Source organism: Pithys albifrons, chromosome 1, assembly GCF_047495875.1.
Source record: "Pithys albifrons albifrons isolate INPA30051 chromosome 1, PitAlb_v1, whole genome shotgun sequence".
NCBI classification, from domain to species: domain Eukaryota; kingdom Metazoa; phylum Chordata; class Aves; order Passeriformes; family Thamnophilidae; genus Pithys; species Pithys albifrons.
The window spans coordinates 31,328,133-31,354,698 of NC_092458.1; the positions used below are offsets into that span (position 1 = coordinate 31,328,133).

The 26,566-nt window shown below is 39.8% G+C and overlaps 1 protein-coding gene across 2 annotated transcripts; it reads right to left on the reverse strand.

Moving 5' to 3' along the window:
* Positions 1-3,449: 3,449 nt before the first annotated feature.
* ERCC5 (ERCC excision repair 5, endonuclease) lies at positions 3,450-26,146 on the reverse strand. 2 transcript variants are annotated; one of them, XM_071548675.1, is made up of 16 exons: positions 25,994-26,146; positions 25,742-25,842; positions 18,077-18,252; positions 17,448-17,563; positions 17,263-17,352; positions 15,756-15,816; positions 14,709-14,852; positions 13,658-13,865; positions 12,239-13,393; positions 11,630-11,859; positions 11,135-11,254; positions 9,426-9,639; positions 7,427-7,571; positions 6,416-6,618; positions 5,433-5,515; positions 3,450-4,117 (listed from the first exon to the last, which is right to left on the reverse strand). In XM_071548675.1, exons 2-16 carry the CDS (start codon positions 25,827-25,829, stop codon positions 3,578-3,580), a joined length of 3,573 nt encoding a protein of 1,190 aa, XP_071404776.1. In that variant the 5' UTR covers positions 25,830-25,842; positions 25,994-26,146; the 3' UTR covers positions 3,450-3,577. The 2 variants fall into 2 exon arrangements, with proteins under 2 accessions (XP_071404776.1, XP_071404766.1); XM_071548665.1 differs by having other exon boundaries at positions 25,742-25,859.
* Positions 26,147-26,566: the final 420 nt, after the last annotated feature.

Sequence of the window (26,566 nt, forward strand, 5' to 3'; positions counted from 1 at the left end):
GGACAGAGAAACACAAGCCTGCCTGAATAAAAATACTTCCTGTCTTTTCCCCCACAAACAATTTTTTAAAAAATCTTTTTACATGTATTATGCTATAATTTACCTATATTGATAATAAAGACATGTAGACATATAAGTGTCAACATTCAGGGCATGAAAGAACCAGAAGCAGCAAACTAGTTCAACTGTTACACTCTCAAAGAGGCAAAAGAGAAGATTTAAAAAAAAAATTGTGAAATCTGAAAATTAGAATCAATTAAAATCAGGGTTGGTAGGCTTATAAAGGATTGAAAGGAAAGGTAACAACAAGTTTCTGAAAGGAAAAAAATGCACCTAAAGAATCTAATCTTGTTTGAAAAAATTGATTTGGAAGGGAAGGAAACAACCTGTTAGTAAAAGTTGCAAGAGAATAAGTAGGAAGTAGGATCTACAAATAACATGCAGAAGAGAAAGCATATGTGCCTATATAAAAGGTCACAGACCACACAAACTCCAGAGAAAAAAGTAATAAGAAAAGTGTGACAGAGGAATACAATTCTTGCTGTCTGAAGAAAAGTAGACAAAATCAAGTCTCCAACTCTAGGTAGTTTACAATTAGGAAAAACACTGAATCCACAGGAACCAAAAAAATCAAACCAAACCAAACAAAAAAAATTACAAAACAAAACAACAACGAAAAATGGACAAAAAAACCCAAACAAGAAACCCAAAACAACAAAACCAAAACACAACCAGTGGTTTGATAATTTTTTTAAAAAAAAAGGGGGGGGGGTCAATCAAAGTAAAAAAAAGTGCTGAATATCAAGAACTCTTCCTTTCAGTGCAAAGCCTTGGGGAGGTTTTGCTTTCAAAACTCAAGGCAAAAAAAAAACAGTATGGAAAAGCCCTTTCCTGTTAGAGAGGCTGCACCAAGTTCTCTTGACTTCATCCTACCAAAGACACACAGGTTTAATGTTTAACTTTACTACTACAATATGAGCAGCCACTAACATGTTTGGAAGTGAAAAATAACTTTAAAGGTTTCCACATATTACCATAACACATAGAACAAAGTTATTGCCATTATATTTATGTCTATACAAGAACTCACCAATAGTAACATCAATAGATGAGGAACAGAAAAGAGACTAAATGGGATTCAAAACCTTTGTATGCATCTTCAGAATAACGAAAACATAAGAAACTAAATAGACACTAAGCAGAAAATGCTACACACATCCATCAGCTTGTTGTCTCAGAAGTATAAAAAAGCTCAAATTTTTTTCCCATTAGATGACAAAAGGTTAATAATCAGTCCCTTTGCATTTTGAAGGACAAGCAACATTACACTGTAAAATCACCCTACAAGGGAAAGCCTTTTATTTTGTGGGCCCCTGCAATATTTTTTACATCATTCTAAAGATATCCTTTGAGGTACACTGCACTACACAGCTACCTGGCTGAGTTAAACATACACATTCAGGGGTGCTACAAGCAATTAAACAGTGCAGAACAGCTAAATTATGCTGTTTAAATTAAAGGTTACAAAATAATTTAAAGACACAGACAAATGAACTACCAAAGGCATACACTGCATTTCAGTCAATGTTACCTGAATCTCTTGCAGCTTTCCAAAGGTGGTGCTCAAACAGCAAAGTCCTTATCTGCCCGGTCTGTGCCCCCCAGGCAGCCGTAGGCAGAAGTGTGTTCTGCAGCCGGTGTCACACATTGCCAACATCTCCACACCAGGAGCAATAATAAACCCTGACAGCTGCAGCACGAGCACAAAGAGGGCACCACACACCACGTCCCTTATGTAAGGAAGTGGATTTTGTAACAGCACAAGTCACCCACTCAAGGGAGCTCCAACAAACTTGGGTGCATGTTTTACAAAATAAATAGTGGCAGGGTGCTAGCAACCACTCGCTGCTGCTAAAAAGTAACTGAAGAGCACAAAGTAATTTTTTTAGAGTCCAAAGGGTCTTCCAAGCACACAGGGGCATGGGGGGGCATATGCAATAGGGGTATATAAATGCATGGTCACATTGAAATGCAGAACTGTAATAACACAACCCACAAATCCCGTCTTGCTTTAGTCCATGAGACTGCTGTCAATCTGCATAAATATCCACACACCACTCCTCTATATTCAAAATGTCCATTTGCTCAATAGATCACAAACACTTACTGCCGTAAGAACAACTACAGTTATCTAAGATTTCTTTTTTAGAATGCAATCAATTCAAGACAGGAACTGTCCCTTACTTTATATATTTTTCAGAAAAATATGGACTTCAACCTCAACTGAGGTTTCTTGGTGTTATTGAAAAATAATAAATTGTACATAAATGCTAAACAAGCCTCAAAGAGAAGTGAGGTTGTCTGTACTTTACCATACTCAGCAGAAGAAATTAGCAGAAGGAGCTCTTCTAGATTTATAAACTATTAAACTCACTGAGACCTGATACACACTTTGGAAGTAAAATTCAGTAATACTAATCAGTGATTTACAAACCAGTGCCATAAACTGGCTGTACAGACTGAGGATTTGCTTAAAATGTTATAGTCTTTTAGAAAAGTAGTATCAAAAGGGATCATTTTTGCCCAGTATAAACTGCACATGAAGTACAAGAATCTGCAACTGTGAGGGCCAAATGTCACTCAGTTCACCTCAGTCCTTCATCCTTTTAGGGGAAGATGTCTCATACAAAACCTAAACATATGGATTTGGATTTCAAACAATGCAACAATGAGAAATGAGAAGACAAAAATAGGCAAGAAGGACTCAAATATAATGTAAGAACAAAAGTAAGGCTGTGCTTTTCCTCCTTAACCCATAGGAAATAAATTCTACAATCATTCTGAGAGGTGAGATGCATTGAGAATTCTGGGCCCAGGACATTGTCTCTCACAAAGTAATCTGATGTGAACGCTGCAACCAGTGAATACCTCCAAACATCATTTTGCAAATACTTTCTTTCAATATCGTCATGGAACTTCAAATCTAAAACCATGACATTTTACATTCAGAACACAAACAATTACTGCACATCTGATTATATAAGGACTTATTGCACTGTGTTTTTCCTTGAAATTTTATGAGGGTTTGCGTCATCTCTCTTCAATAAACAACACTGCTTTGGGCACAAAACTTTCAAGATAGGTTTAGTGAAGGGAGTAAGAAAAACAAAACTAATTGAACTTATTTTCCTTCTGATAACATCTAGAAATCCCCCATGTAGTTTTCAAAATTTCATTTAAGTTTTAAGTTAAGGAAGTAACTGACTGCAGATGATTTTAACAATTATCTCAACTCAGAATGCAAACGACTGGATATCACGTATTGGCTCAACATTAAAATCTGAATCCAGAAAATTTATATGAAGTCCAGTCTAGGTCTTTATGGGTAAATGTGCTAAAATTAGTTTTTTCATTGTTTAGAATCCCTTCTACTTAATGTCTGGACACAAAACGCATGACAAATAAATAAAAAACGGGGATAATTTATTGTATTTTATAAAAAATTCATTAGAATATTTAAAAAGCTTAAATCATAAAACCCACACAGACAGTCTGTCTTTTTTAATACTTTTTTTCTTTAAGACTTTTTCTTTTTTATTCCTCTCTTGCCCCGTGACTTGTTTTTTCTGCCTTGAAACACAGGTTTGGCAGTCACCATGACTACATTTTCCAGGTCTTCATCCTCATCACTTGAGCTACTGCAACCCTTTTTCTCTTCATGGTCTACAGTCTCTGTTGCAGAGGTGCTCTTCCTCCTTTTGCTCTTGCCTAAATCTCTGCTTTCTGATTCCTCTACTGAAGAGTCACTGGAAGTATCTGAAAGCTTCAAATTTCCAATAAAACCACCTCCAAATAAACAGTCTTTTCTGAAATCTGAAGGGTTTTTTCTCTTTCCCCTCTGGACTTTTGTTGCCACAGCTTGATTTGTATCTTCCCCATTTGCTTTCTCATGCTGTTTAAGTTCCATGTCTGTAATAGGAGTGGCATCCTGAATTTCATCATCTGCTTCTTTCTCCTTTCTCTTCAGACAAGTCACAGCTCTGCGCAGTCTCTGACTTTTAATAGCTAGTTTTTCATGCTGTTCTAGCCTGAAGAATGAATCAATTCGAAGCTGAGTCTGTAAAAAAAGGAACAGAGAAATATCTTTCAATGTTTGTGTGACATGAATTCAGTTATTATCTCAGCTATATCATAAAGCATCCGAAACTCAATCAGGACAAAGGACTAATGAAATTAATACATATGCACATACATGTGAACAATATGATGCACTATTATAGTAATACCTATATTTCATTATAAAATATGCAGTAAGAACCTTTACAGAAACTGATTAGCAAACTCCAGTGAAATTTCACAAACATTGCTAGGATGATGATTAAACATATGTTGCTATTTTCAACCCTAATACAGAGAGCCTCTATAGTGCTCTTAAGTATGTCCTTACAAACACATCCTTAGCTTCAAGCTGTTGAAACAGCAGAATGTTTCTAAGTAAATGCTGTAAGTGCATTTTACATATGTAGCTGCAAATGCAACAACACACAGTCATTTGACTTAAGTTCACTGTACCACATGCTGCTACAGTATCATTCCAAAGAGTAGAACTAGAAGCATCATATAGGATGGATCTGTGCTATTCAACCACAGCTAGGGTTATTGCATAGACTAAGCTAGTCCTCTATATTCTCTCTAAAACTGTTTGAGAGAGACAGATGCTTCCAAAGGATGTTCCAGTCAACCTGAAAGTACATGTATTTAACTACTGGGTTTGATACCTTTCAATCCTTTGAGTGATACAGAGAACCTAGAACACTGGTTTAGACAATGTCTCTATCTTGCATATGGTTAAAGGAGTAAAGAATCTCACATTGCATCATCAATTTTAAAACTACTTTGACAGTTTTCGCAGCATGCATCACTATTCAATTTCAAGTTTTATTAAAGTTGACAGAACATTTATTTGGCAATTAGAGCAATGTTATTAATGGAATGGGCACCTGCTCAACAGTTCAGTCTGCACTCTCCTCAAAGGACAGGCAGGATCACTTCAGCAAAACCTTAGGAGCATTTTATAAATACCTTTTAGAGACAGCACACTGTCTTTTAAAAGTACTAAAGTTGTTTGAGGTACCTGTAGCTTCACCTATATCCTAAAAAACCAGCAACCTGGACTTGAGATAGGTGCTTGATAGAAAATAAATTTGAAACCAACAATTGAAATCATGTAGTGTCCCTCACAGCACACTCAAATAATTTAGAAATGAAGTCTCCAGCAGAAAATTTAACGACTTAAATATATATAAAGGTTAAAAAACATATGACCAAAGCCCAGTTTTTGAGGAACATATCTTAGTTTAAAGCCTTGCGGTTCATTTTAAAAATGCTTCTCACAATTTTCCAGTTACACTTAAACATTTTTTATACTTTACCTGCTGCATATTCAACTGTTTCATCACAGGCAAAAGGATTCCATCTACCTTTGTTGTAGTCCAGCCAAAGTGATCCTTGCAGAATGTGTAGAAAGTTAAGGAACTTCACAAAATGGATGTACTAGTATTACGTAAACACATAAAATGAAAATTCCTCAAATAAACAATGTCTGGAGAAAACCTGCTCCATTTTAAAAGCTTTTCTACTACAAAATCAGAGAAAAGACTCTAAGTTTAAAAGCTGACTTCTGTCGACAGTTTCAGTATTATGCTACACATCACAAACACACTGTTACATCTCCATTAGTTGCAGAACCTTTTATCTAATATGAACATTTCCAAAAGCATGTCTCAGTGAAGACAGAACTCATTTTTGGCTACACAGTATTGTCATAAGACAAAATACCTATAAAATAAATCTTGTTTTTACCCTTGCATACACTGGAAATTTCATTTACTGCTTAAAACACTAAGTTCTGCATGCAACGCCATCTACTTTTCAACAATTCGCTGTAGCTCAGACTGCAGCAGATGCAAAAAATAGACATTATTGGAAGAAAAGTAGGGAATAACTAGGGACAAAGCGCAGACTGAAACATCATTTCTGACTTGGCTTTGAGACTTCTTTATGAAAAATGGCAAACATACATCAGGAGCATGCAAACAATCCCACTTAAGACTAGAAACAGGCACAGGACAGTTACCACAAAAAAATCAGTTGGTCCATCTACAAGATTCTCTTTGTAGACAAAGTGAGGCAGCCCATTCCCTCAGGAGGGCAAACCAGCCTTGAGTATGACAAGCATGGCTGCATTCCCTTCCATTCCAGAGCTGGTGTCATTTTAGGAGAATGAATGCAGACAGGGCTTGGGACCCCTCACACCGAAGAGATATTAAGAACTTGCCACTCCATTACTGACTCACCAACAAGCTTTATGAACTTCAAGTACTTTTACTCAAGTCCTGCTATATAGTAAAAGGATATTCCCTGATCTGCTCTATATCAGGCCTTCCCCAAGTGAATGAACCCCTTGTCTCATCCACCACAGGCTTCAGGTATGCTTCTGCTACTGCTGGATTTGGAAAACCTGAAGAAAGCTGCAGCTCTCGCAGTTTCTTCTTGACTTTGGTATCCCGTGGATTAGGTCTCAATTTCTTATTCTTCTGAGCCTCATTCCACCACTCACTGAAAAACAGAGAAGATTATTATTTTGCCTCCATAAAATACAATTTTAAATATCAAGAGCCACCATGCTAATTTCAGTAGCCTTCATTTCTCTACTTCACTTGCTAAAAAAGATGAGGTAGAAAATTTCTAAATAAAGGATGGCCAAAGTGACAAAAAATCTGAAAACAGAAAAGACAAAACACACATATTAAATGCAGCCATTGTAAGCCACAGTAGCAAACATCACCTAGATTCCCCCTAAGCTGCTAAACAGACCACCCTAACTTCAGCCTCACTTGGAAAGTGTTCCACACACAATGATCATTTTTGGAGGTTTTTCAGTCATAAAAAAACACCCCCAAACTCAATGTCATCCTTGTCTTTGCCAGTAACACTGCCTTAGCCCTCTTCAAATCTTGTTTTTCCCCACAGCCTACCTGTGTGTCTCTTTCCATGTCATCCATTCCTGACTCATCAAGTCTCTTTCCTCTATCAAAAGCTACAGCAACTTCTCACAAACTCAGGCAGAATAAACCTCTGCTCCACTATGGATCCAGCTCTGCAACGAACTGAGGCAGTCGTAAAGTTTTACAGCTGTTCTATTGTTTTCATTCATCTCACTGTAATTGCTGTATTAACATGCCACCTTATTTAATCGTCATTCCAAACAGTGATATAATGGAGTCACATGTTTTATAGCTTAGTCTCCTTAGGGATGGTCAAAGAGAGTCATATGTTTTTTTTTACATGCTTATGCAGCAGAAAAGCATATTCACTAATATTCCTAATATGAAGAGACAAAACAGCAGAACAGAATGATGCATACGCAAATTTTAAGAGAGGTTCCAAGCCATGTCCAGGAAATTCATTTAAAATCTCCATTGCTGTTACAAAGCCAACATTTGGGATGCCCTCAGTGTAGTCACTTCCAAGCAAGTACGCTAAATTAATTAGCTTGCTTCTATCCAACCCTGTAAAAGAAACAAGTGCATAAACCAAATAAAACCAGTGGACTCAGCATTTATTCTCTTATAAATTAAAATTACTATCTGAAAGGCAAAACCCAAAAGGAAAGGAAAGGCATTTACTCTGTAAAACTGTATTTAATTCAACATCAGAATTTGCTATATTATATTCTGGAGCACTATAAACATGTTCCTGGTAGCTCAAGCACCAATAGTTGTGCTAACCTGGAGCATACATCTTGCCAAAATTAAAATGGTACAAAGGACATCAGGAGGAATTTTTACACGGAAAAGGTTGTTAAACATTGGAATGGGCAGCCTGGGGAGGTGGTGGAGTCATCATCCCTGAAGGTGTTCAAGAAATGACTGGACAAGGCACTTAGTGCCATGGTCTAGTTCACAAGGTGCTGATCAGTCAAAGGCTGGACCTGATGGCATCAAAGGTCTTTTCCAACTGAAATGATTCTGTAACATCAAGACCTTTGGGAAATTCAGGGTTGCTAAGAGATTTTTTATTTACATTTATTTAATCCAATTACTGTTCTGTTCCCATCTAATGCTGACTCAAATTTCATAATGCTTTAATAAAAAAAAGGTTTAATAAAAACATTCTGTTTGAATTCTTGTACATAATGTCAATGCCTCTGCTTCTTGAAAGTGTTCCCCAACTGGGAGCCTTTTGCTCTGTGCTGGTGCAGTTACTAAGCAGACAAGAAGAGCCTGTGGAACAGCCAGAAAAAAAAGGAAAAACTCATCTGATCACTTCTACTTGATAAGGTTTGAGGCAATCAGACTTATTTTTAGTGACCAGCCTCAATAGTTTAGATCTTTAAAAAAATAAGCAATAATTTAAAAAAAATTCAATGCAGAAAAGGAGGGATGTGAGTCTAAACACACAAAGCAAGATAATCATCATGCTAGTCACGATATCTATCAAGAAAGGAGTCAAGAAAGAAGGTTTGTGAAACCCATGGGAAAGAAGTAGGAGTACAAGGCTGCAGAGGAATGTGACATGAAGACTGATAGTGACTTTCTCCAGTAAATATATCTCTGGCTTATTACATTAATAAAGTTAAAAATCACACACATGCTTTTACAGCAATCCTTTCCAACTAACCTACAGTAGCATACTTAAGTAGGGGAAAAAGCATCTCATTCAATTTGCTGAAAAAAACCAAAGATATATTTTTCACCATATAAAAATGTTATGAAATGTTATATGCTGAAGACATTAAAATATTATTTCAAACACCATAGCCTCTCAAATTTAAAAACTGATTTTGAGACTTTGGCTAGAAAAAGTTATAACAACTTCAAATTGGCTCATATCTTCCCTAATACACTATGTGACACTGAAGCTTACTAGTTCAGCAAAATTAGCAACAATTTGATTAGACTAGTTCAAGAGCAATCTGAAAGCAGAAGAAAATCTGTCAGTGTTAACTAAATGAAAAATGCTTTATGTAGCATACACATACTCTTTTAATACATTATGTATCAGTATGTCCAAAACTAACTTCCATTTCCATATGACTATAAATCCGATGACCTCAGAATACAATTTTCCCATCACATCAGAAAAGTCATGCTAACATTTATCCAGAAATTGGTATCATAGTTTGTATCTCCAGCCTTGATGATCATCACTTTAATTCAGTATTATAAGTGCCAGTGTTTGCAGATTCAGGGGGGTCATCTGGCAGTAGTAACAGCAACCCAACTGAATGGCTTTAGAGACTCTCCAAAAAACGGTCATTGTAAAGGCACACAAAATTCAGTAGAAAATACAATTTCAAAGAGACAGATGGCAGCACTGTCTTATTAAAGACTGTTTTTAACAAATCAATACCTGAGGCTTACCTAACTCATTCTGCAAATCAATATACTGATAATATTCTACGTATTTGTTCTGACTGAAGAAATTTTTATAAACATGTCGTGCGCCAAATAACCAAACATCACTGTCATCGGTGATTGTCCCAGAGGTCTGATCGGTAAGGTCCAGTATAGCACACTGTGCTTCTGCCTCCATTGGAGCTTCAATATATGGAATGCCAAAGAGACGGAGAAGCTCCTGCAGGATGGGGGGAAAACAATTAATGATTCATCTAAAGAATTAACTTCCATTATACTTCTGCTTGACTTGGAACTGCTAGATTCACACTTGGGAGGTATTTAATATTTGATGGCAAATCTTGATTTCCCCTAAAAAGTGCCAAGCACAGTTAAGTCAAGGGGAAAACTGCACTTAACTGATCTCAGGCAGACAGTGCCACGTAAATCAAGCACTACTTGAGCACACTATTGCCACAGTTTGAAAGCCTGCAATCTTAATTAGCCAAGCATGCTTAAGTAATATATTTTCCACAGCAGGGAGAAAACTCCATTTATTACAATTAAGTGGGCTCCATGAAAGAAAGGTCCAGGTTAAACAAAAAAAGAACCATTATTTTTAAAAAATTGGTTAACATTTTAGCTGAGAAAATAGTATGAAAGAGTATGAGAAACATTCGTATCAAGCAGGAAACAGTAGGCAGACTAATCAGTCTTTGGGTGGTGTTTTGATACACATGTATTTTGATGCTTTTTTGCTTTCATGGAATACATTCTTTAATTTCAGTTAAATATCCCACATGCACTAGGTTTACAGATTTGTGCTAGTTACACAGTTCTGGATTATACCCCTCACTCAGCTGGCTTTTGAGTCCTGACAGAATCAATCTCAAGAAACTAAATTTTTACTGTAATAAAGAGCAAAAGTACAAGGTCAAGAGACTTATAACTATAATGGTGTATCCATGATTATACAGCATGTAATATTACAACAGCACAATCTACTGGCCTTTAAAAAAATTATCTGAAGAAACAAGTATCAAGAAATATTTAACCAAGATTAAAATACCATTTTAAAACTACCTCTAATCCTTTTATGAAAAAATACAAGCATTTACATATTTCTCAGAATTAATTTGTTAGCATAAGTTTATTACATTACGGACACTATCACTAGTCTACTAGATTATGGGTATGTTAACCCAAATACTTTGTATTAACCTTTAAACACTATTACTGAGACAGAAGTAACAGGCTTATGCAGGCATTACCGGAAAGATTCTTTAAATTTCCTTACTCAGGGCATAAACTACACAGACTTCTTGTAAGTTTTTACCTTTCAATCCCTAGGGGAAATCACAGTTTACCCAACACCCAGACTACAACAACTCTATAGTGCTGAATGTAGCTTCTTAATATTTTTTTGTTCACTTTGCACCTCTCACAAAAACAGGCAGAGATCAAACTGGCCCAACTTTTAAAAATTGGTGCTTAAAAGATGCATTGATTTATGCATAACTGTATTGTTACTTTATAATGTTATAACAGTGATTTAAAATTGTTGGAATTCAACAGTATCTCACTATTTTCAGTATTTTAAATCAAGCAAACTGAGGTAAACAACTTTCTAAAAGGAAAAAAAGGTGACCTATAACTAATCAAAATTATTAACAACTTTCAAGCAAATGACAGAGGTGGAGGAGGAAAACAAATCAAAACAACTCAACAAATACTACCTGGCTTTCCAAGAACATCTGTCCTGTTACGGATGCAGCAACGCGTTCCTGCTGCTGTTTTTGAGACTGAAGCATATTCTGCTCAGTGGAAAGGTTCCTTTCTAGTTCTTCTAGTTCTTCCTGAAAATACAAGAGTTTCATTATTTTAACAATTCAGATATACTTAGTTAAGTAAAGCAGTAAGTTTCCAACTATAATTATTCTAGTAGTATGTGCTTCATTAATTGACATACAGAAGTTGTTACAGCTTCTTTAATGCAGTACATTGTAAAACCAGAAACAGGTGGTCATCAGAGTGCTAAAACTTAAACAGTTTCCCTCTGGTTTCAGGGAGATTATGATTAACCATCGTTAAAGAAAAATCAGTTCTCATACAACTAGATACATATATGAGAAAGCAACGAAACAGTAAGAAGCTATCCAATAGTTTTCCTTAACAACTACTTGGAGACAAAGCCCTCCATTGCTAGCTCAAAACAAGTAACAAGAAGTTACCAAACTGATGTCTTGCCACTCATCCACTGAATCTTTACCATCAGCTTCTCTTTCAACATTCTGAGTATTTCCCAGCTGCATTTCAGACTCCTTCAGTAAGTCCTGTGTGACAATATCAGGTCTGTCTGTCTCCACTTCTGGCAGTGCTATGTCATCACCCAGTTTTTCATCATACTTAGTAGGGAACTCAGCCTCATTACTGACTTTGGTGTCCACTTCAACAAAGCTTCCTATTAAGGGAAAATAGAGACTTGAATGCATTGTTAACTTGGGCAGTGTTTTATTTTTTTCTCTATATGCAGCACATGGATATAAGGACTTGGAAATTACATAAACCAAGTGGCTGACTATTAATACACCAGTTAAATTCAATGTCTACATCATCATGCTTTCCTGACTCTCTGTATTGTATACCCAAGTTTCAATGATAAAATGTGACATCAAAATTAGAAACAAAGCTCAGATTTTCTTCCCAGCTCCTATGTATGTAGGGATAGATGCATTTTAAAGCATTTCTTACTAGGAGGAAAGGTTACATTCAACTGACTATAAATACAGCAAGGTCCGATTTTCTTATAATTTTACACATACAATTAAAAAAGCACATACCATCAGAATCACTGTCTTCAGACTGTGATATCCCTTCTCTTTCCTCCTTAGGACCTCCAGCTTCAGGAGAAAATCTGATGTCCTTTTGTACTTCAGATATATTCTTTTCTGTTTGTGAAATTACTTCCTCTATATTTTCAGAAACTTTCAAATTTTCTTCATTTTTAGAAAGGTCTGTTGTTTCAGCTTGAATCAAAGTCCCTATACTAGTTTGTACAGAAGAAGAACTTGGCTTCTGCACACACAAATTCATATCCTTATCTCCCAAAGACTTTAAACCCACTTTGGAATAATTTTCTTTGTCTAAATCTTTGCCTTTTCTAGTACTGTCAATACCAGAATAATTTTCAACTCTGGATATACCAGTATCTTTGGGTGAAATATGATTTTCAGAATCATCTTCTTCTTTGTTTTCATCTTCTGTATCTTTTCTAGAATTGTCAATACATGAATAATTTTCAGCTCTGGATATACTGGTGTCCTTGGGTGCAATATGATTTTTTGAATCATTTTCTTCATTTACATCCTCTTCACCTTTTTTAACGTTGTCATTAAAAGAGTAATTTTTAGCTGTGGATATACAAGTGTCTTTGGGTGTAATATGATTTTTTTCCAACACCTGACTCTTCTGTTCAAATTCAGCATCATGCACAGTCACTTGGATTGATGAACAAATTGTAGCTGTAGGTATGTTTTTTCCCTCCTTAACTTCAGGAATGTGCTCCTCCTCATCTGAGCTACTAAGCAGAAAATCTTTCACTTCTGATCTCTCTGGTAGCACTTCATCAGTTCTAACAGTAACAGCTTCCTCCCTTTCATCCTCATCACTCAGCGCTTTCTGAATTGCCTGTAATGTTCTTGGAGACACACTGCCCTCCCCTGGTACAAATTGGTCTACATTCAATTGTCCTGTATCCAGTTCTTCTTCTGAGCTGCTTTCTACCATAGCTGCCTGGATAGCAAGCAAAGTCCGTGGAGAGGGTGGTGCTGTCACCACACTGTTATCTTTCTCTGCCTGCATCTTGTCAGACACCACTAGCTTTGCATTAGCAGGAGATTCACTGATTTTATTCAATTTAGTAAATTCAAGCATTTTTGATGAGGGTCCTGCAGTAGTTTCCAAGTCTCTTTCTATAGCTTCTTTGGCTTGAATACCTGAAAGAAAGATTTTTGTTCATTTTTAGGGGTTTTAGTAAAAATCTGCTTCATAATGACAGTCCATTTTACATAATAAACATCATTATATAAATAAACCACTGTTTATATAGGCTTACAGATCAATAAGTACAATAGGAAGGCACATTTTATGCAAAGTATTGGCTACATGCACCCATAAACAATATTCACTTTTTTCTTAAAACCACCAGCTACAGAGTGCACTCCAAACAAGAGGTTTTATAAAATCAAGACCTGACATACCCTTTATCAGAATATAGTGAGAAGTCTCTTCAGAGACCACCCTCCTTGATTCCACTTCTTTCACAAAACCACCTTCATTTTCATATTGTGTTTGGATTTCACCAGAGTGCTGTTGATTCATTTCTTTTTGCACATTTTCTATGCACCGATTGAGGTTGCTTTTTTTAAGCAAACCCCTAAGCTGGTACTGGGAAAACTCATTGGAGTCCTCAAAACAAAACAAATCAAAACAAAAAACAAAACAAAACAAACAAGTCAATTGAAATAAAATGCCCCTTTTAAGCAAATTTATTTCTGGAGAGTGTGGGAACTCTTTTATGGCCTCCTTTAAACAGGTAACATTTATTTTTTACTGACTGCTGCACTCCCAAGAGACAGCAATACCATCCTGGTAACACACAACAATTCTAAAAGGTAGTTCTGAGTGCTGGCTAAATATGAGATCCCAATTATGTGACCAACAAAATTTAGCTGGCTAGCAGTGCTCACCTCCATCTTAAAAAAAAATAGTAATTAAAACAGAATCCACATGTGGATCACTTTAAAGTGATGGTTCTTAGCTATCATTTGATCTGAAACAGATTCTACTTTCAAATCTAAATGTGGAAGTGGCACTGTAGGATTCTCCATTTGTCTCTGAACAGCTTCAGCAACACATCTGCCTAAGATACAAAAGCCTTTCCCCAGTTGCCAGCTCCCTTAACAACCTCAGGGTTTGGAATCTGAGCTGCACTCATTCTTTCTGGTTTATCCACACTAGTAGCATGTTTTTGCAATTGAAACCTTGGGGATAATGCTGATGAGGCATGACACACAGCATGATTTTTCCCATTCCTGCCAAACTGAATTAGCTCTGCTAATTGTAGTGGAAATCAAGAGATAAGGCTGTTAAGAGTCATTATCTCATTGGATTTTTCCCCCTCAACGTAACTTCTCTTATTAAATAGTCCAGGGGATAAAGCTTTCCAGATGTGATACCCTTACATAGTCCTCATCTGCATTAATGACAATAGCTCCATTCTGATGGCTTGAAAACTATTTTAAGTATTACCTCTGGCATTGCTTCAAATAATGTTCTTCTTCGCTTTGTAAGTTCTTTAATGTCAGTCAAGATCTCATGTTTTATTTCTGGAGGCAGTTTGTTGAAATCTTCTGATTCAATATCTACAGAATAAGGATTTTCACATAACTGTTCCTATAAGAATGGAAAACAACATAAAATATATATATTATATTACAGCACAGGAAAAATAGTAAAATATTTAGAACATCATTCCAAACAACATGACAAAAAACTTCTTAACAACTTTGTTGCTGCTTCCCATATGGTAAAGAAAACAAGAAAAAAAGGTAACTACTACATATTAAAATGAAGTACATAATTATTCACACACACTATACAGAGAAACTTGGTTTTATTCTTTTTACAAAAATATATTTAGTATAAATCACAGAAGCAGGTCCTACACCCTCAGCTAGTCTGACTTTATCCTTCCAAAGAGGTTCTGCTTCTGAATGAGAACTTCTTCAAAGATAAACAGTATTTTCAAGAGTTTTTTTTCTTTTTGCTTCCTATTGAATAAAGCAGAGATAATTTTATTACTCATTAGGTCTTCCTTCTTAGGTAATGTATTTCTCTTCTCCTGTTCCTATGAGCACATCAGAAGCAAATACAGAATTTATCTGTGCAAACTCAAGGACCTGAAGTGCTTCAACATCAGTTCACATTTGGAGAAGCACAGGAATTTTGTTAAATATGTTGTCTTTCATGTGTGCACATGTGCACAAACACACACATTTCACTTGCAAAAAGCAATTTCTTTTCCACACGTTCAGAGAAAGTGGCAAAAAGAAAAAAAAAGATACCATAAAAAATTTCTATTCTGCTGTAATTCTAGTGGAGAAATTATTTATATTTCTGCATTAATAGGAGTTCTTAAGAGTACTGAAAATTAACTTGTTTGCTTGATAAGTAATGTCATAGTAAGCCCTGTATGTCCAAAAAATTGGGCTCTTATAAGCTTTTTGTTTGTCTTTTAAGCATAGCACATGAATGAGAGGATTGTTCATAGTAACAGGGCAATTAGGTTGCACTTACTTGCAACATCTGTTTTTGGTTCACTCTCATTTGCCATTCTTTTTCTTCTTCCTCCTCTGAGCTAAAAATCCCAGTAAGAAAACAAAAGATGTAAATAATTTACCCAAGACAATAAAGCTCCCATTTTAAGCCAAAGGACATTAATCATCCCTTCAGTAGTTCACACACAACATTAATGCACACACACACACACACACATATATATGCATATATGTACAAACACACATTATAAATACATACTGATGGCAGAGAAAGGCACAAAAAGAGTTAACTTAGCTGGTAAAACACTTGGATAAGCCAGAAGATTATTGCCTAATGTTAGCTCTGTCTGTTTTGCTAGAAGAACATTGTAGAAGCACTGGTTAATATCTTGTTCTGTCCTTGCTTAGTGGACCAAAGCCTTCTCATTATAGCAAGAATTTTAGTTAAGTACTGTACAATAGACCACTAGGTAGTAAATCAAGCAGACTAGAATGTTTAAATCAGATACGAGAGGCCCTGAGCCAGGATTTTGTAAGCTTGAAAAGTCCAGGCCACCGACAAAGAAAGGGAAAGAGTTCAACTAATGAAGACGTTTGGAAATGAACACCAGGGGATGAAGACAAAGGAAAAGATCACCTAAAATCTGAGCCAAGAGAAGAATCTCAAAAACTCCACCTAAGACCCATCTGAACCTCACCTAGTTAACAATATGCATGTTGATGATGTATTTGTTATACCTGAAATGTATCAAACAGCTTGTTTTGCACCTTTGAATTGAGCAAGCTTTGTCCAGTGTGAACTGCCTTGTTCCCAATGCTGGCGATAAACCAAATACCTGGCTGCTTACAGACCCAAAGTGTCTGGCAGATTTTCTATTCCCAGGTTTAGGCATCAATACACAAGTCAAAAATCTCAGTAGAAAGCAAGAAGGCAGACTTATGTCAGCTAAAACTAGACTGAGACAACTGATGCTGTTTAAATCATTACCCACTGGTCAGTGTTTAAATTTCATGGAAGGACAGATACACACAGAGCAGTCTAACAGATAGCTTTGCATTCTCAGTTTGTGTTATTTAAAATGTCACAGGTTTGACAAGCACAAACACAGCCTGCTTCTGCTGAACATGTTGATGCTCTGAAGGAGGGGATGCAAACCAGAGTCAAGCTGACACACAGGCAGCAGTCACCCAAGCTTGAACAATCAGTCCCATTTAGTTGTACAGACATGGACACAGAGAATGAGGTAGACCTTTCATCCTTAAACATCAATTCAGTGTAGAAACTTGATTTGTGGGCTGAAAGCTTCTTCTGTTATTTTCATGCAAATAACTAGAAGGCTTCTGTCTGAGAGTTACAAACACTCTCCAAAAACAAACTGAAATAAAATATAAATTAAAGAAATATACTTTATATATTACAGAGTCTCATAAGTCAAAGGCCTTTCAGCAGCACCAAAAAATGTGGTTTATACTTTTATCCTAGTTTATTATAATCCATTTAAGCTATTTTTCTTAATTCTACCTACCTATTCTTCTCTTCTTCCTCTAAAGCAGGCAATACATACATATCATCAACTTCTCTTCGAACTTGTGTAATACTGGGCAAAACTTCATTGCTTAGGGAAAGGAAGAAAAACAACAGTGATTAACAGGTATATAAAGACTTACTTCACACTTGTACAAACAAGAGAAAAATAATTTTTCTTCTTGCCTTTTTCCTGCAAGAGCAGTTTTGATAACATGTCTCTTCAAAAGCGTTTTCAAAAGTTTCTCTGTAGTTTCCCTGGAATCACTGATGGCAACTTCTTTTCTTTGTCTTCGCTTAGCCTGTGAAAATAAGATTAACACCAACAAGGTTTCGCTGGACAGTGAAGATGCACATCCAGTGAATCACTGCTAAATTCTGTGTGCGGAGCCTATAAGCTACTCCTAACTCATCCGACACCACTGGGGACACAGCCCGCAGATTCCCTAAATCTATGATCATTTCCTCTGTGGGACTCGGAAACAGCTTTCAGCTTCTGGGTACAAATGTCTGCAAGAGTTGCATTCAGGTCCATTCTAGACCACAGCCCAGGCTCACGCCATCACCTACTTCTCCACAATCTGATCTCTATGCAAGTCAAACCTGCCTATATCAAAAGAGAGCTGCTGCATTCTCCAAGAGCTAACTCAGGCTGGGACTGCAAAGGACACCTGCACAGCAGTGGACTTCGGCCCTCCATTCTCACAGCTCAGAGCAAAGCAGCAGAACAGCAGGAAGGAAATTGAAAATGGCTACTTAGTATCAGCAGGCAAATAGCCCATTTTGCACTGCTATGACTCACCACAAGCACATACCAAGGTTTGTCTCTTCAGAAGAGGTGCCTCTCCATCAAAAACAAAGACAGGTCGTATTCGGAAAAAGAGTAACTTGCAGAGTCGATGAAACAGAGTGAGGAGATGAGCATTCCGTACAGAAACACCACCACGATCTCTGGCTCCCTTTATTGCTTGGTTCAACCAAATACTGATATCTTACAGAACAGTTGAGAGGAAAAACATGCTTTCTTGGACATACACCACAGTAAGAGTTTCTATAAGGTGCATATATTTCACTGAGTGGATTTTCCCCACTGTTCCAGGCCTGGCTTATGGAAAATAACGTTATTCAAACAGCTGAGAACTTTGGAGACGAATAAATTCTTGCCCCTATTGCCCTGCACAAAAAGCAGAGGTGAAGCAACTGTGGAGCAAGTACTTCCAGTTACTTTTACAAATAAATGAAGGTTAACTTCCTTCCACATCTTTCCAGTATTTAACTGATGCCGTGAATGACCCTTCCCCCCAAAAACAGGACTTCGAGCCACGTTAGTGTAGGGTAAGATAAAAAGTAAAGTAAAAGTAAAGTAAAGTAAGTAAGTAAAGTAAAGTAAGATAAAAAGTAATAATACAGGGCCTACAGCCCACAGGAATACAGGATGACATGCATGTCACCCTGTATTCCTGTGGGCTGTAGGCCCTGTGTTATTAAAGGACCTTTACTTTTTATCTTACCCTACACTAACGTGGCTCGAAGTCCTGTTTTTGGGGGGGAAGGGTCATTCACGGCATCAGTTTGGCGAGCGAAAGGTGGAATCAGAGAATCCAGCACCCTGGCACCACAAGGGACTCCAGAGCAAGAAGTTTCATCTTGCAGGAATTCTCTACTGCCGGCACATTTTGGAGGGTTCCTTCAGTGACCTTTGAAACTCCTAACAACTGGGTAAGATAAAAGGAGCAGTTCCTTTGGGTATTTTTGCTAGCAAACTAAGGGAAAGTTTTCCCCTGGAACTGGGAATACGTTGGGCTGGGAGGTATAGCTGATCTGGCCAGTCAGTTTCTCAGCCTGGTGGGCAAAAGGGTGTTTTGCCTGGGTGAGGGACGGTTTGGTCCCTTGTTGCTTCGGGAAGGGTAAAGCAGAGTGCTCAGGGGTTTCATGTTGGCTGAATACAGCTGGAAAGGAGAGGAATATCTCTCTGGGATTACATCACTCTGTCTTAGCCTGAAGCGGTAACATAGCACTTGGAGGAGTGAGCTTGCTTGGTATTCCTGAGGCCAGCAGTTCAAATCTGGGTGCTGAAAAGTTTTTTCCCTTGCCTGTAACTTGTCAGCATGGGTTGTATGCAATCCATGGAAGAGGAGACTCCAGTGGAGTCCCCTCTAGCTTTGGTTTTGCGGAAATGGAAGCATCTAACAAGCCCTGAAACATCTTTGAGAAGGCAAGTGTTACGAAAAGAGAAACGGTGGGAAAAGATCAAATATACAGAGCAGGGAGGCACCGGTGGCTTTCCCGAGGTTGCTCTGGCAAGCACAGTCACTGATAAGGCAGCCCTGGAAAGGGTGGCCAGAAGGAATGTTGCAGAGACTGCAGAGAGCAGCGTGGGGTGGGAAGCAGCAGGCTCATTTCCGTCTTCCCATCAGTCGGCCCGAGCTGTACAGGGGGAGGCAGCACCATCCCTTCCCCCTTTCCCCACCTCTGGCGTTTCCAGCTATGCAGAGGCAGAGACAAGTGAGGGAAGAGCGGCAGACACTGCCATTTCTCGGCAGCCAGCTTGTCCGGTACAGAACAGGGAGACCAAAGCAGTGGATAACACCAGGATTGTAGAGAACAGTCTCCTTCCTGCCTTCCCTTCCCCTGTTCATAGCTGTGTGAGAGAGCTGTCATTTTCTTGTTTTAATGAAGCAGTGGTTTGCATCTTTTCTGTTGTTGAAAAAGAGAATTTGTATCAGCACCTCTGTAGTGAAGAAAGAAAACTAAAGATAAGCTGGAGCCAGCCTGGTGAAAAGGCTAAGGCAAAGCTGAGTTTCTGGGATGGAGTGGCTGTCTCTGAGCTCAGGGAGCTGGGCTGGGAGAAGCCAAGACAAGCGTGGCTGTGGCACAGCTGCTTGGATACAAGGCTAGTCCTAGCCTGGGAGATTAGCAAAAGCAATAATCTCAACTTTCTAACTTACTTTTCTTTTAAAGACCATGAAAGGTCTGTGTTCCCAAAGGGAGAGAGAGGGAGTGTTTCCGTTCCCTTGAGAAAGAAAGGACCTTTGCCACCTCCTGAGGAGTCAAAGAGGAAGGTGTTTTCTCTGCGTTCCCCTATCGGAGAGGGAGCAGAGAGAGTTGCCATAGAGACCCCTTGTAAACAAATGAGTAACCAGAAGTCCAGCAGCTCCTGGGAAGGAGGAAACTCCGGAAACGGGCCGGGACTCCCAGAGCCCCCCAGGAGGCTGTCCCGGTGGATACAGGGATGCACTGAGGTTGTCCCGCAGGTGCGGGGATACACTGAGGCTGCTCCCGGTGACACCGAGACAAGCGCATATGCAGTGCAAGCAGAACCCTCTGGAGAAGGAAAGCTTGGCATAATAGCTGTCCCAGGACAGCCAGGAGCAGGTTCCACCAGAGCCGTGAAATTGACCTCTGCCAGCATCGCTCCACCTGGAGTGGCGAGCAGAGCCAGCAGAGAGGGGCCAGGCACAGCAGGGTTGGCCTTGGAAATCGGCAGAGCCAGCAGCTGTGAGAGTGTCTGCAGAAGGGCAGTAGCCAAGCACGCAGATAGAGCGAGTGCGGGGGAGGCAGCACACACATTCCCGGGACCGGGAGATGAACAAGCAGGGCTTGCTGGCCAGGCAAACACAGCTTTTCCTTGGGCAGCTAGAGCAGCAAAAGGTCCTGAGGGTACCAGCGGGAAAAAGGTGCTTGCAACTGAGAGTCAGCTGCAGCAAGAGCAGGACCAGTCTCACTCGGCCATTGGCTGCAACTCCGTGCTGGGCTCTCCCGCTGCTGAGAACAGAGCAGGCACTGGCTTTGCTGCCCCTTCAGCAGCTGCGGTGGCAGAAAGGAGGGTGAAGGAGGCTTTAGCAGAGACCGCAGGGAAAAGCAGGAAGGGGGAGCCAGCACCGTCCCTTCCTCCATCTCTCGCCTCTGCCGTTCGTGACCATGCAAAGGCAGGGACAGGCGACGTGGCCAGCTCTGCCCCTGCCCTGCAGCCAGTGTGTGCTGTGCAGAGAGGCAGGGTGGAGAGAGCCGCTTCTGACACCAAGATTGCAAAAGGCACAGGAGCAGAGAGACATGGTCTCCTTCCTGCTTTCCCTTCCCTTGTTCATGGTGGAGAGAGAGAAAAATCAGTGCTAGTTTGCCTTTTGTCTGCGGTTGGAAAGGAGGCTTTGTGTCATCTTTATAATGGAGAGTTAAGAGCAAAGCTGGGCCAAAGTGGACCCGGAGGGAGGAAGGCATCTTCATCTTTGCCTCCTCCTGGGAAAGCAAGGAAAGGAAAGTTTTCCTTGTGCTCCCTCACTAGAGATAGAGCAGAGAATGTTGCTATTGAAACTCCTTGTAAACAAAGCATGAGTAGCTTTTGGGGAAGAAAAGGACTAGAACACTGTCCAGGACCCCCGATCCCGGGCAGTTCCACCCCCGGGACCGTAGAACTAACTCCTGTCAGCGTTGCTTCCCTTGGAGCAGTGAGCGAAGCCGGCAAAGAGCCAGGTGGGCGGCACTGCACGGCAGGCCCAGAGCCGGGGGCAACACCGGCAGCGGCTCTGTACGCCACGGTTTCTAAAGCAACAGAGGCCAGCCCAAGGGCCATCAGGGACGGGACCGTTCCCTTAAGAGCCAGCATGGCCCCGACAAAAAGGACCAAAGAAGCTGTGCTCAAAGCCAGTGCTACAGCAATAGCAGATGCCAGCACGGACCCAGGGTCAGCATCTACAGCTGAGACCTTGCCCAGACCGACAGCAGGAGGGCCGTGTGTGACCCTTTCCTTTCTATCCCTGTCGCTAACAATCCCTACCTGCCTCGGCGAGCAAGCAGAGAATTTAAACACCTTGTCCTGGAATACAGGACTCCCCAGCAAGCAGGCAGGCAGCCTGATCATCTCAACTGCCTTGCCCAAGTGTGCAAAATTTCTAATTGCAGGAAAAGGGGGGGCGAGTTCCTCTACCCCCGAGAGCATTTCCAGCATTTTCCCTCTACCCCTGCCACCAAGACCGAAAAGGGGGGAGCAAAAGAGTGATAGTGTCACTGTGTTACAAGCTGCCTGAACAAACTCAATTCATTCCAACTAGATAAATGTTAAAGCACTAATTTAAGTTTAAGGAATCTCTATCTTAAGTTTAAAGATTCTGTCTGTGTTTGCAATTTTCTCATTTCCATTCTAGAGAAGCCTCAACACCTGATACACCGAGACAGATTGGCAAAGCGAACCCACAGCTTTCTGTGGTAGTCTCTTGTGTTCTGAGTTTGCTTTGAGATGCTCCAGCTTGTAGCATGTCTGTCTCAGCATAGCTCTGAGGCTGCTAAAAACTAGGACCAGTATCATACTGGTGCAAAAACAATCAATAGTTGCCACCTATGTATTTTTGTCTTTATTGTGAACTAACCATCTGCTATTAGAATATGATTATTTGTAGACAACCAAGAAGTCTGTCACCACCAGACCTGAAGGACATGCCTCTCAAGAATCCAATGTGAGAGCAAAGTTGATGAAAACATCATTTTGCAAGCATTGTGTAGAACAACTGTGTCTTCTCTTTAATTGCTGTTACATGTAAGAAAAATTTCTCTAAACCTGGTTTGAAAGTTCTACACGGAGGTTCTATGATTGTAACTTCAAATTTGTTTATTTTGAGTTTGTCTCTAACGTCTTATCATCTAGTGTCTGTTACAGTGTGTGAAGCACTGAGCCTCGCAAAAGAAAAGCAAAACAAGTTCTGTGTGTCCTGTGTTACAAGACAAGAAAGCAAGCAGCTAGTCACAACGGTGCAGCTGAAGAATTAAAAGAACTGATTTAGTAGACTGTCTCATGAACATTGAGTTACATCTAAGCCTGCAATCTTTGAAATGAACTGGTAACATCCTAGCTGAATAGCTTGTTTAAGCCATCTAAGTGATGCTTGTACCCTATTTTAGCTTAATTAAGTGAATTTCAGTCTTGTCCTGAAAACTTTTTCATGCTCTTATGTCTCTTGGATTTCTTTCAGCAAAATGATCTTTTAAAGACCCGTATTATAGCTCACAATATGTGAAGATGTCATTGTTATTTAACATGCTAACATATACAATTTAGCAATGAAAATGCTTTTATACACGGAGGCAAGAAGCTCCTGCACAGCTACTCTGTGAGGTGGAGAGGACTGACTGTAGTCAAGGCAGGCTGTGGCAGGATGGTCTGACCTCGATGAGGCCTGAAATACACTCAGAGGATGCAAGCACGCTGTGAGGAGCAATTAGTAGTGCCAAGATGATGTTTGGTGTTGCAGAAACTCCAGACACACCTTGCTGGTGGAAAGCTCCTGATGGGCCCGTGCATTTGTGGCTAGCAGTCAACCCCTTCATGTTATAAAAGCTGAATCTGCTTTTTGTATTGTCAAAATGCGAGAATTCTGAAATTCGAGATTCCTTTGAAAATTGCCTGGGATTTGCAAAATTGCACACTTCTAAAACTCAAATTAGCAAAATTTGTGAAGAGATACGAGAGACATAAGACATCTTACATACCCAAGCCTTTCCTATAGCTAAGGCAGAGAAACAACTGTTTCATTGATTCCTCGTATTCACATAAGAAAATGTAGTTTGCAAAATTATTAAACGGTCTAGATTTCCTTTTACTTTGCAGAAATTCTAAAAGCCCATGAAATTGGACATTCCTGTTCCAGACTGAGAACTGTTGAAAGATGGGACACTGACATCTGCATGCTGACTAGAGTCATCTCAAGTACTGTCAACTAATTACACCACAGTGAAAGACAGAACTGTACCCCTGTGATACAGACTCCAGGACCACTTCAAAGATTAACAACCTGATGTCATCCTAAAAGACAAAATAGACTGCTTTCTTTGCATAGCAAGTTTCCTGGACTTACTGCAGGACAGAAGTCCTCTGCCCCTAGAACAAGGGCAACAGAGACTATTACTTTCTTAAATTACTTTTTGTATGTATTGTTTGCATTGCTACTAACCATGAATTAAGTTTGGAACTAAAATTTGTAATTGCATTTGGCTTTAGCCGAAACACCAAAAATATTGCTAAATTTGCATTATGAATTTAGCTGAAATTTGAAATCAAACTTGCATGTGACCCTAGTCACATATCTAAAATCCTTCAAAAAATGACTGCTGTATTTGTATTCAAATACCAGCAATTGATGAGAAAAGCAATTAGCCCTAATTGGCATTTTGATAAATGAAACAAACTTTGGAAAGTCCTATGAAATTCCAGAGACCTGGAGATTCCATCTCTAAAAGTAAGTCAATGGAAAAACACTGTCATTGAAATTATCCAAAATCAGATCTCAGATGCTATTGCAACTTCAGAAAAGTCCAGAGTTTGTCTCATGTAATACTACAAATCAAGTAACTCTTGCAAAGTTTCCACAAACCTACTGCACGGTTAGTGAACCTAACCAACTGTTTAGTTATGTTTATCATTAGTGTTTTGCATTATAGCTAGCTGTAAGATTTAATACTATAGTTTTTGTTTATCTTTTAGTGTAATGCTAAGTTTAAGTAGTAGAACCCAGACAAAATTTTTGAGTTTTGTCTGTTTCTAAAGGGGGGACTTGATGCCGAAAGGGTTTTTGTTCTGATTTTTACATTTTGTAGATTTTAGGAACACAGTAGTTGTAGATTTTTAGAGGGTTAATATTTCTAACAGTTTAAGTTTAATGCCTTTCTATCACTACCCCTGTCCCAGAACAGGGAGCTCAAATTCCTTTAGTTAATTAATCTTGTTTAGACTCCTTTCCAAGGTAAAGAGCTGAAGGATATCAGAAGGCCTACAGAATGAAACATAAACATAGGTCAGAGTGACCCAAAAGCCAGAATTGGATGAACTCCAAGAGACCTTTGTGTGCCTGAGGAAGAAGAGCTGATGAAGACAGAGGGTCCTGACGACCCCAGACCCAATTCCAGGGGGTTGGACCAGGGGTGGGACTGGGGCTGAACTGAGAAATGTGTAAAGCAATGATTGGAGGGATCTTATTATAAAAGCCATGGAAACAAGAACTAAGACACATGCATGTCATCCTGTATTCCTGTGGGCTGTAGGCCCTGTATTATTAAAGGACCTTTACTTTTTATCTTACCCTACACTAACGTGGCTCGAAGTCCTGTTTTTGGGGGGAAGGGTCATTCACGGCATCATAACCAAGCATACCGGATAGGAAAGCTGATGCAAAGTATTTAAACTTTTCATCTTATAGACCTACTGAGAGTAGCACATTTATTTATAAAGCACAAAATCCCACAGTCCAACACTCATGTAAGGAACCTATTAAGAAAAGTGTATTTTTAAAAGATAAAAATAGAAAGAGCTTAGTATTCCAAGAATTATATTATAAAGATAAAATCCACTTAACAAAATTCTATCAATTTAAAATTAGTAACAATCAGAGTATAATCATAAACTCAACAAAAAATATGCCCCTTATAAGTAAGGGATATAATTAAGATAATCTCCCTCACAAGTTTGGTTCCGCAGCTTTACTTTGAAAGGATACCAACAGCAAGAATCTTCCCTTCCAGCGTTTCCGGGTTTATGGGTCTCCCGGTGCATTCAAGCAGCTTCCAAAGTCCTTGAACTCCCATGGCCCTTTCTTAGCTGCTTTGAGAGAAAATCTGTGAGGCACAAAAGAAGGGATAACCCAAAGATTATACGGCCCACTAATGCAAACAGAAACAGCGAAGCAACCGCTCTGCTCGGGGCAGGGACAGGCGGGGGTCGCGGTGCCGGCCCTGCGGCGGGGGCTCACCTGCGGCGGGACGGGGACCGGAGCCTGGCGGGGGGACGGGGAGACAGGGACGGGAAGCGGAGCCTGGCTGGAGTAAAAGTCGCACAGGCCGAACAACCGCGGCCTCCCCGGCGAGCGCAGCCCCGCTGCCGGGGCCACTCGCACCGCCCCGCGGCCCGCTGGGAAGCGCCTGCGCGGGGCGGGGCCGGCGAGCCCCGGCGTGGGGAGGAGCCGCTCAGCCCGCCCCTCCCAGCGGGCCCGGGGCCCCTCCCACCTCCCAGCTCCCAGCGACTTTTCTGCGCCACAGGGAACGCGCGTTCCTGAGAAAGGCGGGCCCCTCACCTGTCCCGAGGAGAGCTGAGTACCAGAGAATGAACCTCAAGAATTAGGTCGAAAAAGACCTCTGAGATCACCGAGTCCAACCTATGAACGAACGCCACCATGTCGACTAGACCGTGGCACCGCGTCCAGTCTTCCCTTCAACACCGCCCGGGCCCGTGACTCCACCACCTCCCTGAGCAGTCTGTTCCAATGTCTAATCACTCTTTCTGTGAAGAAATTCCTCCTAACGTCCAGCCTAAACTTCCCCTGCTG